Source organism: Camelina sativa, chromosome 18, assembly GCF_030686135.1.
Source record: "Camelina sativa cultivar CO46 ecotype springtype chromosome 18, ASM3068613v1".
Taxonomy (NCBI): domain Eukaryota; kingdom Viridiplantae; phylum Streptophyta; class Magnoliopsida; order Brassicales; family Brassicaceae; genus Camelina; species Camelina sativa.
In genome coordinates, this window is record NC_141897.1 from 4,118,319 (window position 1) to 4,136,162 (window position 17,844).

Here is a 17,844-nt window from a genome sequence, read left to right on the forward strand (position 1 = left end):
CAATCAGAGTGAGTTCTCAAAACTTTTAAACACAAGCTTAACTAGGCTTAATTAACCTAACCATTCTTATTTGCTAAGTGGCTGACCAGAAACCTAATTGGTTACCTTTTTTTCCGTTAATAATCGTCATGTGATTTGATTAATATTGCCACATAACCTACCATCACTTTTTTTACACAATCTAGTGCTATTTTAGCTTAGTGAAGCCTAATTGTCTTTCACTTACCAACTACAAGCACTTCTAAATTTATACTAATACATTACCTAACAATTTCTTTTGGTGCTAATATAATTTCCATAAGCAACATTACTGTATTTTCCAAAGCAACCTCAATTTTGATCATTATGAACTTTAATCTGTTTCAAACGCACTTATTATTATGTAAGCAAAATAACTTTACGTTTGCAAAGTTTTGATATAAACGCCAAACGCAAACATTATGCTAAAAATTATGGTTCATTGGAAAGCTTATTAAAACAAGAAAAATTTACAGTTTCATATACAAAACATGTAACTACTATACATACCAATAATTTTGTTCAAAAGAATACAAAAAATTGTATGCAAAGATTAGATTTTTTTGGCAACTCCGAATCTAAGAACAAGACAAGATAGAGTAAGAACAATGGCTAAGATCTTCCCAAATAAGAGACTAGTCAGCACAATCACGATCAGAGCAGTCCCACTCAATGACTGGTCTTTCAACTTTTCTTCGTCTTTCTCAGCAGCAGCAGACTTAGTACTCAGCTCGGTTTTGTCTTCTAGAACCAAACTCGAGACTTCAACCAAAGAAGACTCTTCTTTGATCTTCATCGTCTTCTTCTTCTTCTTCATATTGTAACTCCTCAGCTTCTTCACAATCTTCGATTTTAGTCTTGAACTTTTACTTGGTGACTTCTCGTCCTTGGACAACAGATCACGGATCGTTGTATCTTTCGAGTTTGAATCCTCTGTTTCAGCTTTTACTGGCTGCTCTGTTTCTTTCAGACAAGGAACCGATTTGGGAACTTGAGTTTCATCTAAAGTTTCGATTTTTACGCGGGAAATCGCGTTTTTGTTTCCGTCGGTTTTACAGAGCTTGGAGCGAGTGAACACACTTGCCGCTACGAGCTCCGTTAAGAGAAGAGCGAAGGTGGAGAGAGTGATTCCGATAGTGAGCTTCTTCTTCGTGCTCAAGGCGAGCAACGCCACTATTAAAACTTTAAACGCCATCAAAACGAACGCACTGCCTCCACCGCAAACGCAACCACTATTTTTAATCGCGTTCTTATTCTCTGCCGCTAGTTTACCATTAACGCAATTAGATTTCTCGATCTTACTCCTAATAGCTTCCCTCTTCGGGGGGTTTGCCAAAATTGTATCTTGATGATTAATCAACGAAGAAGCGTTTGGAGCGGTTTGAATCTGGCGTTCGATTCGTTGGAAGCGATTAGGCGTTGGTTTCTTGAAACGATCGCGGTTTTTGAAGAAGAGATCGATCAAAGAAGCTGGGAAGCCAGTTTCGACGAACAAAGACCCGCCGCGTTTCGTAGAATTCTGAAACTCCGATATGAATCTTAAGATACGGCTCGATTTTGGTATTTTCCATGGTTGAGACATGACTCTTAAAAAAAAAAAAAAAGGAGAGACCTTTTGAGTTGTCTTTAAAAAAATAAAGTTTGTTTTTTTAAAAAAAAAAAAACAAGAGAGATTGATGAAGAGTTTGAGTTAGTCGAAGCAATTTAAATACTAGTATGGGAAGTGAAGAAGGATCGCAGAAAGCGAAGTTGAAGAGACCACTTTTTTTTTTGAGTGTGTGATTTTAAAACACGAGCTAAATGATGAGTAATTGTGGAGAAAACGGAAAGAGAGAAATATAACAATTTAAGAATTGTAAAGTTTTATACCGAATTAAGGAATTAGATAATAGTAAAGGAAATTTAGCTTTATAATTACTTTGATTTTGTTTTAAATGGAAAAGATGATTTAAAAATTGGAAAATTCTTTTAGAAAATTTAAAGAAGTACGTTAAAGATGATCTTTATATTTATTTTTAATTTAGAATATTAGGAGTACCCCAAAAATCCAAATTAGTGACTTTTGTTTAAAAGTTAACACCGATTTAAGGAAATAGATTACATAAAGATTTAATTACTTTAATTTTTTAAAATGAAAAGATGTTTGGAAAATTGGAAATTCTTCTAGAAATCCTTCTTCTTTTTTTGAATTAAAAATTCAATTTATATATTTAGTTTGAAAAGAATTAATTTAGAATATTAGGAGCATACCCCCCTTAGTTTTGAAGTTAAAACAGAGAAGGAATTAGTAGATGTATTTAGCTTTTTCGTACTTTATATTTTTTTTTTATGGAACGGAAAGATGTTTGAAAATTGAGAAATGTGGAAAATTCTTCTAAAGAAACAAAAAGTACGTTTTAGAAATATTTAATTTAGAATATGAAGAGTACTCCAAAATTCCAAATTAGTGACATTGATATGGAATCTAACCTACAATAGGCAATTTTTATGGGTTGGCATGAGCCTGTAAACCATTTATTTACAAAGTTTAGATTTAGAACATTCCATAAAGTTTTTTTTCTTTTTTTTTTTCTTACCACAATAGTCCATTTTATATCAAAATGTGAGTAAAAGAATCATTTGTTTTAGATGGATACAAAGTGCAATCCTATTACAACAAATATCATCCATCTAGCATCCCACTAAAGAGGTTCTATGTTTGTTTTTGGTATGTTTTCTCAAATTTTAGCTTAGAACAACCATTGCCCAACTGTAAACAAGTAAACAAGGGAAAACAATTATCCAAGAAGGTTAATGACAGTAATAAGATCCAACCTAGAGCCAGACTAGTTCCCCGTAATAAGAAAAAAAAAAAGAACTAGTCCTTATTAATTAAATCACTTGCAAAACCTTCGCGTCCTCTGTATGGTTTAGAAATATGCTTACTAGCTAGTTTATAAGAAAACACTTCAGTTCCTTGGATTTGAAGTCTTATGATTGTTTTTCTCTAGATATTGTAGTAGAAGTGGTCGAAAGGCACAATATAGCACGATGCCAACACAATTTCATTCGTCCGAGTCACTCCAACAATGTGTACGCCTACCACAATCTTGCCAAAGCTGGCAATACGTATGTATGCTTTGACCATTAAGCCCTGTAACTAATTTACTATTGTAGTTTATCATATTTCCATAACACCCTCTAAATGAAAGTCCCCTCAATTTGAATAAATCTGAACTTCTAACATCAAAGCAAACTACCACAGAATCCTCTGAAAACTTGTAACTGAACGTATGTAATTATACAAAACACCATTAATGGGTCTAATACATTCGATCATTAATGTCATAATTATTTAATGCTTCTCGAAACTATCAGACACAATGCCATTGACAACACCTTGTATTGTTTTGTTTTTCAACTGGATCATACGTTCAAGGAAAGATCATCACCTTAACACTATTCGTCTCCACTTTTGGTAAGTTCAAGGATTTTTCCTGTGCCAGGGTTACAAATTACCTGAAACGTTTCCTTCAGTTCCTTTTGTACATGTTTTAGACAGCTTAAGCCATTGACATCACATGATTAACTTTTTTATAAGTATATATATATATATCAAAAAGAAAACTCAAATGATAACTAGCGACTAGAGTCTAGAGGAGACGAACAACTTACTGTCTTTTAAGTAGGCAACCAATAGCTGCGGCAGAGCCAAGCCACGCTGAATAACAACTCAACGCTTCAAGACACATCGACATCTCGAAATAGACAACCTCGATAGCTAAGGTTAAAAACTAGAGGAACTAGGTTGTTTTTTTTTTTTTTTAAAAAAAAACAACACAAAAAGAAACTGGAGGTGGAGAACGAAGATCTAGGTCTTAGATCATTTTATTTGAGATTGAGACCATAATATTTGTGTCGATAGACCAAAAATGAGATCGTAGATCATGTTATTTGTGATTGAGACCATAATATTTGTCTCGACACACCAAAAATGAGGTCTTAGATCATTTTATTTGAGATTGAGACATTTTCAAGCTATTGAGAGGGCCCAACTCATACATGGTTTGTTTCCAGAGTAAAGAAAACAATGATTATGCTTTATGCATATTTTTGTATTCATATAGAATATAACAATAAATAGAGTATCATAAAAAAAGAATTAACCATAGCTAAACACTAATAATGCTCTTAGATCATTTTGTGAGAGACTAACATTTGTTTTTGCTATACCAAAAATGATGGGCCTTTTTTGGATTATAAAGAGGGCCCAACTATATGATCTCCCTTGGATAGTCAAAACTTTCCTTTTGAACAAAAAAAAACGACTAAAATTCTGCTGTCTTTTAGTAGAAGAACTAATCTATCTCTCTCTCCCTTCAATAAATTGAATTTTCAAAATAATGTAATTTGTCATTATGTTATAATTTTGAAACGGCGAAAAAAAATTAATTATCTTTTGTACTATTCAAAAACGTAATTAATATAATATTCTTGTGTTTTAAATTTTTTACTTAAATACCAAAAATATCTTATAGACAAGTGGGACAGTACAGATATATTTTGAAATCCTCCGCTGTCATACAGCGCAGAGTGTACCAAAAAACGAAACAAACGAAACAATAAGGGTACCAAATAAAAACTAAAAGGACTAAACTGCAAATAATTAATTTAGAAAAGCTTATTGAAGAAGACGTAAACTATATATAGCTGATTATTACCCATTCCACAATCCCTTTTTAAACCTATTCCAAAGGACAACAAACAAAAAAAAAAAAAAAAAAGGAAAAGAAAAAAAAAAGGAGTCGCCCATCTTCTCTCTTTTTTTGTTTTTTCTTTGACAACATCGAGAGAGAGAGAAGAAGAAAAAAAAAAAATGAGAGAGATCCTTCACATCCAAGGCGGTCAATGTGGAAACCAGATCGGAGCAAAGTTCTGGGAAGTGATCTGCGACGAACACGGCATTGATCACACCGGTCAATACGTAGGCGATTCTCCGTTACAGCTTGAACGTATCGATGTGTATTTCAACGAAGCTAGCGGTGGGAAATACGTTCCCCGCGCTGTTCTTATGGATCTGGAGCCTGGTACCATGGATTCCCTCAGATCTGGTCCCTTTGGTCAGATTTTTCGTCCTGATAACTTCGTCTTTGGCCAGTCCGGTGCTGGTAACAACTGGGCCAAAGGTCACTATACCGAAGGTGCTGAGTTGATTGATTCCGTTCTCGATGTTGTTAGGAAGGAGGCTGAGAACAGCGATTGCCTTCAAGGTGCGAACCATTTCTTTTGAATCTCGATCTGTTTTTTTTTTTTTTTTTTTTTTTTTTTTGAATCTGCGTAGGAAACGAAAACAAACGAAATCGATTTAGGTCTTTGTTGATTGATGTGTATGTGATGATTTGTGCTATGTACGTTTCTGTGATATGTGATTTTTTTTGATTCTTGGATGATTTAGGTTTCCAAGTGTGTCATTCGTTGGGTGGAGGAACCGGATCTGGAATGGGAACTCTTTTGATTTCTAAGATTAGAGAAGAGTATCCAGATCGTATGATGATGACCTTTTCAGTGTTTCCTTCTCCTAAGGTCTCTGACACTGTTGTTGAGCCATACAATGCTACTCTCTCTGTGCATCAGCTTGTTGAGAACGCTGACGAGTGTATGGTTTTGGACAATGAGGCTCTTTACGATATCTGTTTCCGTACCTTGAAGCTTGCTAACCCTACCTGTGAGTATATTATTATACAATCTCTTTGTAACTGGTTTATTCATGTGATGTGTGTGATTTGAGTCCTGACTTGTTTTGTTTCTTTTATGTGTTTGATTAGTTGGTGATCTTAACCACCTCATCTCGGCTACGATGAGTGGTGTTACCTGCTGTCTTCGTTTCCCTGGTCAGCTAAACTCTGACCTTAGGAAGCTTGCTGTGAACCTTATCCCTTTCCCAAGGCTTCACTTCTTCATGGTTGGTTTTGCTCCATTGACATCGAGAGGATCACAGCAATACAGTGCCTTGAGTGTCCCTGAATTGACCCAGCAGATGTGGGATGCTAAGAACATGATGTGCGCTGCTGACCCTCGTCACGGACGTTACTTGACTGCATCCGCTGTGTTCCGTGGAAAGCTGAGCACGAAAGAGGTTGATGAGCAGATGATGAACATTCAGAACAAGAACTCCTCGTACTTTGTGGAATGGATCCCAAACAACGTTAAGTCCAGTGTCTGTGATATTGCACCAAAGGGTTTGAAAATGGCGTCCACTTTCATTGGTAACTCAACTTCGATCCAGGAGATGTTCAGGCGTGTGAGTGAGCAGTTCACAGCTATGTTCAGGAGAAAGGCTTTCCTTCATTGGTACACAGGAGAAGGCATGGACGAGATGGAGTTCACTGAAGCAGAGAGCAACATGAATGATCTTGTCGCAGAGTACCAGCAGTACCAAGATGCTACAGCCGGAGAAGAGGAGTACGAGGAGGAAGAAGAGGAGTACGAGACTTAAGATGTTGTCTAATGGCTCCCTTGGATTCGTAAGCTGTGTAAGCAAGCAGCATTCTCTTTCTTCTCTTTCCCTCAATCCTGAATTTTTTTCCGTAATATCTCTTTATTTCGTTCATGTGTGTTCGTTCTGTTATTGAAACCCATTCTCGTTCTGGATTTGTTTAACTTTTGCGTGTATTGCTTATTGTTTTTGTCAGTGGAAAAATATTGCTTTTGTTCTTTCAAGTTTATGTCGCATTTTGCAAAAAAAAAAGCTTAAAGGTACATGTCACTTTTGAGCAACTTTATTAAAATGTTCCAAAAAAAATTGTCATCTTTGCATATTGTTTAATGTCTATACATCCTTTAGTAGTGTAGTGTAGTAAAGCCACGCCTAAACACTTCTTTGACCAACGCTAAAAGCCTTTCTTTCACCAATGCCCTTCATATTAGGCTAAGCTGAAGAAGATTCTGAAGCAGTTCTCTGACATGCTTTTTCGTTATCTTCCCTTTCTTTGATTAAATCTGCACACAACTTCCTTGCTTTGCTTGTCATGCAATCTCCATCACCACCACCACTGATGAATTGATGCAGTACGTCAATCAAAGTCTGACCCAGTGTCTTCCCTTTAGTAGTCGAGGCTTCTGTTTCAACGCTCTTCTCATAATGATTCCCAAACCTTAGCCTTCGAGCAGCACCAACTGTCACATTCCATTTTCTCTGATCTACTTCCCCATCTCCTCCCCATTTACATTCCCGGGGTTGTGTAATCAGACCTGGCGAGGTTTGTGCAACCGATTCAGAGGAAACGTGCGAGTTCGTCTTGTAAATGTTATCCACTTCTGTGCTAGTTCCAGCTAGAGCCTCGTTTTCTTTAATCACACCTGAACACCTTGAAGAGATGTTATCTGCAGAGCTACTTCTCAACAATTCTTCTGGATTATCCGCTACTGTGGCACGTTCTCTTTCTGCTAACATATCAGTAGCCCGTTCAAAAGACTTCCAAAATGATTCGTTGCTCCATTGATTCCCTAGAGACTGTCTTACATCCTCAAGCAGAGATTTAGCTTCCAGGATCCTATCCATACGTATCAAACAGACCGCAAGATTGCACAGCTTGTTATTGTCAGGCTCCAAAGACAAAGCGTTCCTATCACAGTAAAAAACCCATTTCACATGTTAAGGCAATGAAAACAATAAGCTCAATGGTCGTCTGTCACACAAACCTGTAATACTGCTCTGCAATTCCATAGTTATGAAGCTGTAAGTGAACCCAAGCTAAGTTCCCTAGAATCCTATATTCAACAAAGTCAGAGAAACTTCTCTTAAAGCGGAAATAGGAGATATCTGTAGTGGTGGGAATGCACAAACTTCAGTTCTTACCGCGCTTTCTCTTGCTCGATAGTCTTGTTGTTCTGCTTCCCGTAGCTTCTTTTCACAGCTATGATCCTACCACCATAGTGCGTGTCTTGTTGCTCAAGTGTTTTCAGTTTGCGTTCAAGCAACTCTGCTTCCTCTTGAATCCTCCCTGACTTCTACAAAACCCACCAAACCAATACATGAGCATAGAAGTAGCTTCAGAATTAGTCATCAGACTGAGAAAGTTGTTATACCTTGTAGAGATCAAGTAACAAGTTATCAATGGAATCTTGGGATTCAAAAGGGCAGAGATATCGATAAGACTTGACAGCTTCGATTCCTTCATTGGTTCGATCCAACTGGTTCATAACTAGAGCCATGTCTTTCAATGCACTATCAACTCGATCTCCAGCATTAATCGCAGCCCAATACAACGAGATTGCTCGATTCAGGTCTTTAGAAACCAACTGTTCTTGAAAACAAATCCAATGTCAATAACAACAATACATTCATCATACACTAAAGCAAACCGTAAATTTTTATTAAATTGATTAGATTACCTGAGCATGTTTGGCTCTCACGTAAGGAGAATCACCAGAAAGAACCTTGTGAAACGATTCTTGATTCTTGATCGAAGACGTTCTTTTTCTCTCCGACATTGGCATCGCAACGTAAACTCTTCTCGCCGTGTTCCGTGACGGTGGTGGAGTCGAGAAACCTCCTCCCAAACCACGACGGCTCTCGCGACGTGGCATAGCGTGAATCCTCTTTGATTTTCTCGGGAGAAAAATCAAGATTTTCTCACGCACTTTACTTTAGTTTTCTCGAGAAAAACGTTTCCGGATGTCAGATTCTTGGGTTCCGTATAACGTTTTTGTTTAAAGATCAAGAACCCAAAGCAATTCTGAGCCGGAAGAAGAGAAGAGAGACTGAATGAGAAATTTTCCCGAGAAAATTGGACTTAAAACCCAAAGTTTTGAACTTTTTTCTCTAAAACGAAGAGTGAAAATGTTAATATAAAGTTGGATTTCAATTAACCAACGAATATAAACGGGAATTAATTGAAGCAAACTAAATAAGACAAGGACTTGTATCTAAATAAAACAGGGGTAAATTTGTAATTTACTTACATCTTATAAAGTTTTGAATCTTAGCGGTCTCACTAGGTCCAAACGTTAGTAAATCAAGAACCGGTTTACAACCGGTATGTAAATATAACCCATTTCAATTGAGAAAATCAATCCAGTGTAAATCCAAACCATACCATGATTTCACTACGTCATTTTAACAGTATGAGATCAAAGTGGGCTTAAATTCTTATGACAATATAAAAACCCATAAAGCCCATCTCACCTTCGTCCCCGATTTTAGGATTCATCGTTGACAAGATAAAAGACCTGAAGATCTTCTTCTTTGTGGTGGACTTGAGTGTTATGATCGTATCACTCCTAAAGCTGAATGTAGACTTGAACGTTTCAAGAACACGAGCTTGCAAGTGATGATCTTGTGATTAGACGTCTCACTAAGGATGATAAAGTTACTGTTTAGGTTTGTTTCAAGGGTTCGTCCTCGTGATCTTGTTGTGATTAGATGTCTCGCTAAGGGTTATATTATCGGTTTTGGGGTATAAGCCAAAGGATTTTATCTGAGATGATAGTAAAATATGAGAGTCTATAATTCTTGTATCTGATGATAGGAGGGGGGGGGGGGGGGGGGGGATGCCTTAAGATGTTGTTTCTTCTCTATTTAGGAGAAACTTTTATGTGTAAGAATCCCCTATGAAAATTGTGTCTAAGTTTTGAACAAAAGTTGCGATGTAATTGAAACCCTGGGAATAGCTTTCAACTCCTTCATCATTGTGTCTTTGTCTTTGAGATTTAAGTCTGGCAATGATCTCATGGAGATTGTTGCCGTCTCCAAAATTTTAGAGGTAGTTAGGATGTATTCCACCAGTTCTACCTCTTCTTCTCTTCCCGTATAGTCTATTCTATCGACTCAAACTTCTCGAGGCTTGATGACAAGCATTTTGGATCAGAGCCCGTTTCGTTCCACAAAGGAGAGGCAATAGGGGGTTTATGGGTTGATCTCTGACAAACAACATGATCAATATATTAGACGCCAACATATATATGGTTTAGATAGATTTATTATTAGTGAGGAGAGAGTACGTACATACATAATCAACTATAAAACACTTTAGCTTCGGAGTAATTTCAAGGAAAGGCACAAGTGAGTCCATCCAGTCTGAGTCCCATGGACTTATCCTACACATTGTCAGCCGAGAGAATTTGATGGTTGTGCAACACAGAATCTGCCATGGTGAAAATATTGGGTATAAGTAGATGAAACAATATGATCACGACGGGAGGAAGAGAGAGAGAGAGAGAGAGAGTTACCATTTCGTCTGTCAAACCCAACTCAAGAAACGAGACTGCGGAAAATTAAAAGATCTTAAGAAGTTGTCTACATCAGGAAAAGACCGCTCAATGTCGATATAAACTTTCTCGAAACAAGGTGTATTCTCGATTGAGCAAGAGTCTCCTGAGTAATCCGTTATGTCAAACACTGTTAATGCAGGAGTGTCAATATATAACCAAAAGCACCTACCGGTATCTTCTTCTACATCATTAACATACTCTAATTCCAATAAAGAAGGAACTTTCACAGTGAACCTTTTGACATTGTCATCCTTTATCCGTTTAACATACATACTCTCGAGGACGGAGCAGCCTGATAAGAGCCTAATGAGAGATTCATCGTTTTTATACACCACACAGTCTAAGATGAGCATTGTTAGTGATGGGAGGCAGGCGGTACAAAGGAACATCCACGAGAATCTTGTGGGAGAGATACAGTACCTCGAGAGTTTTGCATGAGTAAAGGCTATTGAGCAAGCTTGCTGGATCTGCGGACCAGCTAAGCTCGAGTGTTAGCACAACCACTCGGTGATCAACAGCCTTTGCAACAAACTTTCCTACATCAGCATCACTAGGACATCTTGGACCGAGTTCTATCAACAACAAATCTAAGACTGGTGCTTTGAGGAGTTGCAATGACTTTTCAAGAAACCATCAAACGCTCCTCTTGCTCTCATCATCTTTGTTTTCTTTGTAGTCAAGTTTAGGCAACATCGTCCACGTAAAACACCATCGTTTAGACAGAATCATGGTGGCTACTGCATCTTTAGTCGGCACATACTTGAGTATCTTTACAAGCAAATCTTCAGGTAAAGCACTGATCATGTCTTCACCAACTCTCTCTTCAATTCTCCCACCACCACAACTTTTTGTTGTATCCAACATCTTCACATGTAGGCAAATTAAAACCCTAAGAGTAGAAGAATAACGAGAGCTTAATAAAAGAATATTTTTGTTACTTTTCTTTTTCTCCACGGTTTCCTTTAATTATCGATTATTTTATTTATTCGTTACATAGTATTATTATCTTTTTGTCATCGTAAATTTAATTAGAAAAACACAAATTTTATTTTTACTGGAGTAAATACTATTTACCTGAATATTAGAACTATATGTTGAATTTTATTGAAACTATTTAAATATGAAATAGTTATCCACATATTGATTTTAAAATTTAAAACCCATGTATTTTCAATCACTCCATCTTTTAATACAATATAACTAACTAGATGAGGACCCGACCCGCCCGATGTGCGGGTTTAAATTTTTATAAATGAAATTAAATTTATTAAAAATTTTGTTGTATGTTATATATAAATTTTATTTTTGTTATAATACACTGATTTATATCCATTTACAAATCTTTTATGTATGTTACTATTAAAAGTATATTTTTTATACCTAAATGTACTCTTGTATGTTACAAAAATATTCTTTATCACCATCTAGAAACTGTCTATATAAACACATTAAGCCAAGTATATTACTTTCACTTCTGCATACTTTTTTTAATTACTAAATTTGTTGGCTCAAAAAACATTTTGAATAAAAAATATATTACATAATATACTAATCAATGATGTATCATCACAATAATGTATGGCCACCATGGAGAAAACATCGGTTCCACCTTCATCCCTTATAGAGAGAACCTTGCGTCCAACCTCCTCCACCATAGAGAGAACTTTGGCTCCGCCTTTCTCCCTTAGAGAGATAACCTTGCGTCCAATCTCCTCTACCTTACTCCCTTGCGGAGATAACTTTGTGTCCAACCTTCTCTACCATAGGGAGAACCTCGGCTTTGCCCTCCTCCTATGTAGAGAAATATGTTCACGTCTTTTTGCTATCTCAAAATGGCTTGTTCCAACAACCAATAAAAGTAAAAAAAAAAATTCTAACTTCACAAAAAATATTTTGATAGTAACTAATGTTAAATTTCTGAATGTATTCGTGATAGTAACTATGCCAAAGTGAAAGTAAAATAGTTGGCTTAATGTGTTTATAGATAACATAATATACTAATCAATGATGTATCATCACAATAATGTATGACTGCCATGGAAAAAATCTCGGCTCCGCCCTCATCCCTTATGGAGAGAACTTTGCGTCCAACTTCCTCCATCATGGAGAGAACCTTGGCTCCGTCTTTCTCCCTTGGAGAGATAACCTTGCGTCCAACTTCCTCCACCTTCCGCAAACCAGGGTGTCAGAGTCTTTGAGCTCCTATGGATCTATCAACAACGATTTATTTTTTTCCAATCTATCTATCTATGTTTGTTGTATGCTTGTGTTTACTTTATTAATATTTTTAAAAACAAAATATTTTCTTTTTGTTGTAATCAAATTCTTCCTATTAAATATTTATACATGTCAAAATCTCAGTCTGATAACTTGACATATGTCAAAATCTAAGACTTATAACTTGACACATGTCAAAATCTTGTTAATGACTAACTTTCAAAACCCAACTTTATATAATAAGATTTCATCATAAAAAATCAATTTTAATTATATGCACTCCGTATAACAGATAAGATATAAAATTTCAAAATAATATGAGCATTATATAAAAGAGAATTTTTGAGATATATCTTTTTGTGTCCTTTTAAAAAATACATCTTTTAGCTGCTCATTTAAAAAAAAAAAAATATTCTTCATCAAATCTGAAAATTTTATTAAGTTGTATGGAGTTTAAAAATTACTTATTAATAATAACTGATGCTTGAATAATCCATGTGATTAAAAGGTTTAAAGAATTTAAAAGATATTTCACAAGGTTCAAAATTAATGTTTTACAAGGAATTTATATGGTTTGTTTTAAGTTTTTACAAAATATTTAGAAAGTCATTATAAACTGTTTATAAGATATTTATAATAATTTATGCATGTATAAAGGTAATTTGTGTATGTTTTTATAAAATTACACACTTATTTGAGTATATCTCAAATATTTTTAGAAGCCTTTTTGAGATCTCCCATCATCAGCGCCTAGGAGTTTTCCAGCATCAGCGCAAACAACATATGCACCTTCTTCCAAACAAGAAACCCAGTCCCAGCCTATTGTGGCATCAAATTCCATGATTTTCCAGACGGAGTAAGAAGTAGAATAGTATCAAATTTTCGTCTTAATTGAATTTCTGCAAGCTTTTCTAAGAAACCAACATCCGAAGTGATCGTAATACAAACTCTTTCTCTACTAGTATGCAACCAATCTAAAATCTAAAATCAGCAAAATTTGGAATATCTGAAATATAATTGACAATTGCAAATTATGTACAAATTTACCTCCATATAATTGCAACATGATCCATTAAACTGATATTCAGCAAAGGACTCTCTCTCTACGCTTGTTGTAGCTTCCTCCCTGACTTTATTGAAGAGTTGGATCTACGCCGTGGCTGGAATCCATCGGATAATCCAGAGTATAAGGCAATGACTGACCTCATTGAAGAGTTCGATCTTGGCTGGAATCCATCGGATGATCCAGAGTATGAGGTGATAGTTGTATCTTTGTTTTTCTTTTTTTTTATATATATATTAATACTTGTCAAATCCACTAACAGAATCTCTGCTTGCACAGACTCCAATGAAGATGACGAAGGTTAAGAACATTACAAATCAAGGCTAGATATAATTGGCTAGATATAATTGGAAACACATCCTCACTTTTCTGGTCACTTTTCAGGAATAAGTCTGTTTACAAATCAACGTTTTCTTGCTAGTGTTACCTATATGGAATAAGTAGTTTTGATATGTAGGCTGCTATTGTTTACTAATCAACGTTTTCTTGCTACTTTTCTTCTGTTCAACAATATAAATATCAATGAAAATGTGCTTATCTGTTGTGACTAATTGATATGCTGGTGAGTTTGGCCCTCTTCTCTTTCAAGTCGCTGGAGGAGCGACAACGACATAAATAATAGACAAGGAGAGTCCTATTGTTGTGAAAAAGAGTCGCTGCTATTGTGGAGAAGAGTCACCGTACTGTTAAAATGAGCTTTCGTGATAGTTGCTGAAAAAACCGACGGTCTCTTTCTCTCTCCAGCGACACTTTTTCTCACTGGAATACACACGTCCCGTCATCGTTTTTCCGTTACCGTTGTTGTTTTGATTTTTAATTCCAATTACCGTGGTCGTTTTCATCTGTCGCGATCGCTGGATGAGAGACTTGAAAAAGAACACAGCCTTTATTGCAATTTTTTTGTTCTCCTCTTGGTGATTAAATAGGATTGCTGTGGAACTTTTTCTCCACTTATACTAACTTAGTCAAGAGAGTTTTGGTCCTGGTTTTTTTTATTTATATATTCTCCTCTTCCACTTGAAACAACTACAGATTTGGTTATCATTCTGGTGGCTGGGAAAACCTCCAAGCAAGTTGTTTAAACTGAGATCCCATTATTTGGTCTTCTTTTGTGTTCAATACAGTATGGTCAGCTTGCTTAAAACGAAGTACCTTCTTTTCTTTCTTCTAAACAGTTCATAACTTTAATTTGTCATCTATCTCAAGTTTTCCACTGTGTATATATCTAGACAGAGCAAAGCAATGACGACCTTCTTATACCACTCCCTCTAGATTGAAGACTCTAGGAAAGCAAAGCAAAACTAATATTAAGAAAACTCTAGGAAAGCAAAGCAAAACTAATATTAAGAAAACGAATCATTCCTATTTCGAGTACAAAGGACGCAATCATATTTAGAGGTGGATATCTTAATATCTTTAACTAAGCGTACTTAATTCTCTTTTCTTGAAGATCCTAATTAACAGACCAAATACTTATGAAGTCTCTCTAAAATGGGAACATAGGTTTGAGGTAATGGTGTTCTTGTAGACCATATGCAAAAAATGGGTGTACATCTTAAACTAATGTTTAGCCTAATTATTTTGTGGTGAAAGAAACTTAATCTTAATATTTTACTTCATTCTTCTAAACTCTAAAAAAAATTGTGTTTAAAGTTTTTGGATGATTTTTTTAAAAAAAAATATATTTAAATTTCATTTAAAAACCATAAGAATCTCAAAGAATCCAACATTTTTCAGCCGCTACACCTTGCTGATTATATCAACAATCATAGTTACATTTGATATAATCATGTGATTTTACAGTTTTAGCTGGAAAATATTGATTTTGTGATTTTTGTGAAAAATGTGATTTTAAGATTTTAGTAGGAAAAATGTGATTTGCATTTTGGTCAAAAAATAGGAAATATATTTTGGGGTTTTGAAAACAAAAATTTGATATTTTGCAAGATATTATATTTGTCATTTTTTAACTTTGGATGAACCATCTCCGGCCAAATAGTATAGTTAGAAAATCATCCAAATGAATTTCAAATTTTTGACTAAAATTTAATGATGATCATTGATGATGCTCATTTGTTTTTAAAAATAAACAACATCTAAATTAAATGATCCATCGAGATAGTCCATCTGAATGCAACAAACCAAAAGGGCCATAATTGGAAAAGTATACACTTTTTTCATAGAATAATTTGTAAAGTAGGCACTTTATAAAATATATTTGTAAAATAGACACTTTTCTATCTCTTCTGTAATACAACTCTCTATTAGATAGACATTTTAGTAATTGACTTATTTAACCTTTTGTGCAAAGATAAATATCCCACAAAAAGTATTTGTACAACTATACTTTTTTCTTTCTTTTTCTTTTTTTCCTTTTTAACTTTTTAACATGATTTTGTTATTAATTTATACAAAATAATTATAGAAATTCCTCAAAATACCACAATTAAGTTTTTTCTAAAATACCACATTTTAATTGTTTTCTTCCAAAAAACCACAGAAGTTTTATTTTTTCAAAAATATTAGAAACATAAAAAATTGTTTTTAAGGATGTAGAATTTATTTTGTTAGGTTTGGGTTTACAATTTTAAATTTAGAGTATAGTCTTTAGGAGTAGGGTTTAGTGTTTAGGATTTAATGGTTAGTTTCTAATATTAATTTACACTTTGATATTAATCTTAAAAATACCACAAATTTTTTTTCCAAAAAATAACACAAACACAAAAGTTTTAATTATTTTTTTGCAAAGAATATTTTTTAAAAATACCACAAACAAAAAAAATTATATTTAAGGATGTAGAATTTATTTTGTTAGGTTTGGGTTGACAATTTTAAATTTAGGGTATAGTCTTTAGGGGTAGGGTTTAGTGTTTAAGATTTAATGGTTAGTTTATAATATTAATCTACACTTTGATATTAATCTTAAAATACCACGCTTTAAGTTTTTTTTTCCAGAAAACTACAAAAGTTTTATTTTTCAAAAATAACACAAAAACATAAAAATGATTTTGAAAAATGTAGAAATTTATTTATTTATTTTAGATGGTACACCAAACCTAAATGGTACACTAAACTCAGTTGGTACACCCCAACGCAGATGGTACACCAAACCTAAATGGTACACCAAAATAGCATTATTTGATATATTACAATATTATAAATTAATTTTTAGATTTTTTTTTAGGTTTGGGTTCTGTATTTTACATTGAGGATATAGTTTTGAAGGGGTAGAGTTTAGTATTTGGAGTGTATGGTTTAATTGTGAAAATTTTTAATTAGGTGGTACACCAAACCCAGATGGTATACCAAACCTAAATGGTACACCAAACCCAGATGGTACACCAAAATAAAAGTATTTCAAACATTACAATATTTTAAATTAATATTTAATTTTTTTTTATGTTTGGGTTCTCTTAACCTAGTTAGTATTTAGAGTTTAGGATTTAATTAGATGGTACACCAAACTTGGATGGTAAAACCAAACTCAAATGGTATACTAAACCTAGATGATATACCAAACCTAGATAGTATACTAGACCCAGATTGTACACCATATTCATATGGTACACCAGATTCAGAACGTACACCAGACCCAAATGCTACACTAGACCCAGTTGATACCCCAAAGCCACATGGTACACTAGACCTAGATGGTTCACTAGACTCATATGGTACACCGTACACCATAGCCACATCGTACACTAGATTCAGATGGTACACCAGACTCATATGGTACACCGTACACCATAACCACATCGTACACTAGACCCAAATGGTACACCAGATGTAGATGGTATACCAGACTCAGATGGTACACCAGACGCATATGATAAGCCAGACGCATATTATACACCAAACCTAGATTGAACACTAAAACCAGATGGTACACCAAACTTTGATTGTAAACTTAACCTAGATGGTACACCAAACCTAAATGGAACACCAAAATAGCATTATTTGACACATTACAATATTTAAAAATATGTTTTTGAAATATGTTTTTAGGTTTGGGTTCTCTATTTTACACTTAATGTATAATTTTGAGAGGTAGGGTTTTAGTATATAGACTTTAGGGTTTAATTTTAAAATTAATTTTTAAAAATTAAACCATGTTTTTAGAATTTTAAAGTGCTAAATATAAAAATATAAATTATTTGATATTATTTGAGAGAATTTTTTCAATTTTAGATAAACATGAAACATTAATTTTTGATCCAATACCAAAATGGGATCTCACACATACAAAATTTCATTGGAAGATATATATGATATATTGATTTTTTTTTTGTCATATT

At 34.5% G+C, this 17,844-nt stretch overlaps 3 protein-coding genes, 1 long non-coding RNA gene and 1 pseudogene across 4 annotated transcripts; 1 reads left to right on the forward strand and 4 right to left on the reverse strand.

Moving 5' to 3' along the window:
• Positions 1–438: 438 nt before the first annotated feature.
• LOC104760507 (uncharacterized) lies at positions 439–1,844 on the reverse strand. Its single transcript, XM_010483447.3, has one exon. It carries the CDS (start codon positions 1,598–1,600, stop codon positions 572–574), a length of 1,029 nt encoding a protein of 342 aa, XP_010481749.1. The 5' UTR covers positions 1,601–1,844; the 3' UTR covers positions 439–571.
• A 2,760-nt stretch (positions 1,845–4,604) lies between these two features.
• LOC104760508 (tubulin beta-4 chain) lies at positions 4,605–6,717 on the forward strand. Its single transcript, XM_010483448.2, has 3 exons — positions 4,605–5,267; positions 5,453–5,722; positions 5,823–6,717. Exons 1-3 carry the CDS (start codon positions 4,874–4,876, stop codon positions 6,491–6,493), a joined length of 1,335 nt encoding a protein of 444 aa, XP_010481750.2. The 5' UTR covers positions 4,605–4,873; the 3' UTR covers positions 6,494–6,717.
• Positions 6,718–6,756: 39 nt separating this feature from the next.
• LOC104763127 (Tetratricopeptide repeat (TPR)-like superfamily protein) lies at positions 6,757–8,822 on the reverse strand. The gene is made up of 5 exons (XM_087500191.1): positions 8,392–8,822; positions 8,086–8,298; positions 7,856–8,007; positions 7,699–7,767; positions 6,757–7,622 (listed from the first exon to the last, which is right to left on the reverse strand). Exons 1-5 carry the CDS (start codon positions 8,584–8,586, stop codon positions 6,926–6,928), a joined length of 1,326 nt encoding a protein of 441 aa, XP_087356317.1. The 5' UTR covers positions 8,587–8,822; the 3' UTR covers positions 6,757–6,925.
• An 800-nt stretch (positions 8,823–9,622) lies between these two features.
• Positions 9,623–11,133, reverse strand: LOC109130464 (putative FBD-associated F-box protein At1g05080; annotated as a pseudogene).
• A 1,854-nt stretch (positions 11,134–12,987) lies between these two features.
• LOC147921500 (uncharacterized) lies at positions 12,988–13,947 on the reverse strand. The gene is made up of 2 exons (XR_015588171.1): positions 13,534–13,947; positions 12,988–13,305 (listed from the first exon to the last, which is right to left on the reverse strand). It is a non-coding gene; the product is annotated as an uncharacterized LOC147921500 (long non-coding RNA).
• Positions 13,948–17,844: the final 3,897 nt, after the last annotated feature.

Coding starts and splice junctions, on each gene's coding strand:
- LOC104760507 (XM_010483447.3), bottom strand. CDS start 1,600: ATGTCTCAACCATGGAAAATACCAAAATCGAGCCGTATCTTAAGATTC.
- LOC104760508 (XM_010483448.2), top strand. CDS start 4,874: ATGAGAGAGATCCTTCACATCCAAGGCGGTCAATGTGGAAACCAGATC. Junction 5,268..5,452: donor GAACAGCGATTGCCTTCAAG/GTGCGAACCATT, acceptor TGGATGATTTAG/GTTTCCAAGTGTGTCATTCG. Junction 5,723..5,822: donor GAAGCTTGCTAACCCTACCT/GTGAGTATATTA, acceptor GTGTTTGATTAG/TTGGTGATCTTAACCACCTC.
- LOC104763127 (XM_087500191.1), bottom strand. CDS start 8,586: ATGCCACGTCGCGAGAGCCGTCGTGGTTTGGGAGGAGGTTTCTCGACT. Junction 8,299..8,391: donor TGAGAGCCAAACATGCTCAG/GTAATCTAATCA, acceptor TTTCAAGAACAG/TTGGTTTCTAAAGACCTGAA. Junction 8,008..8,085: donor TGTTACTTGATCTCTACAAG/GTATAACAACTT, acceptor TGGGTTTTGTAG/AAGTCAGGGAGGATTCAAGA.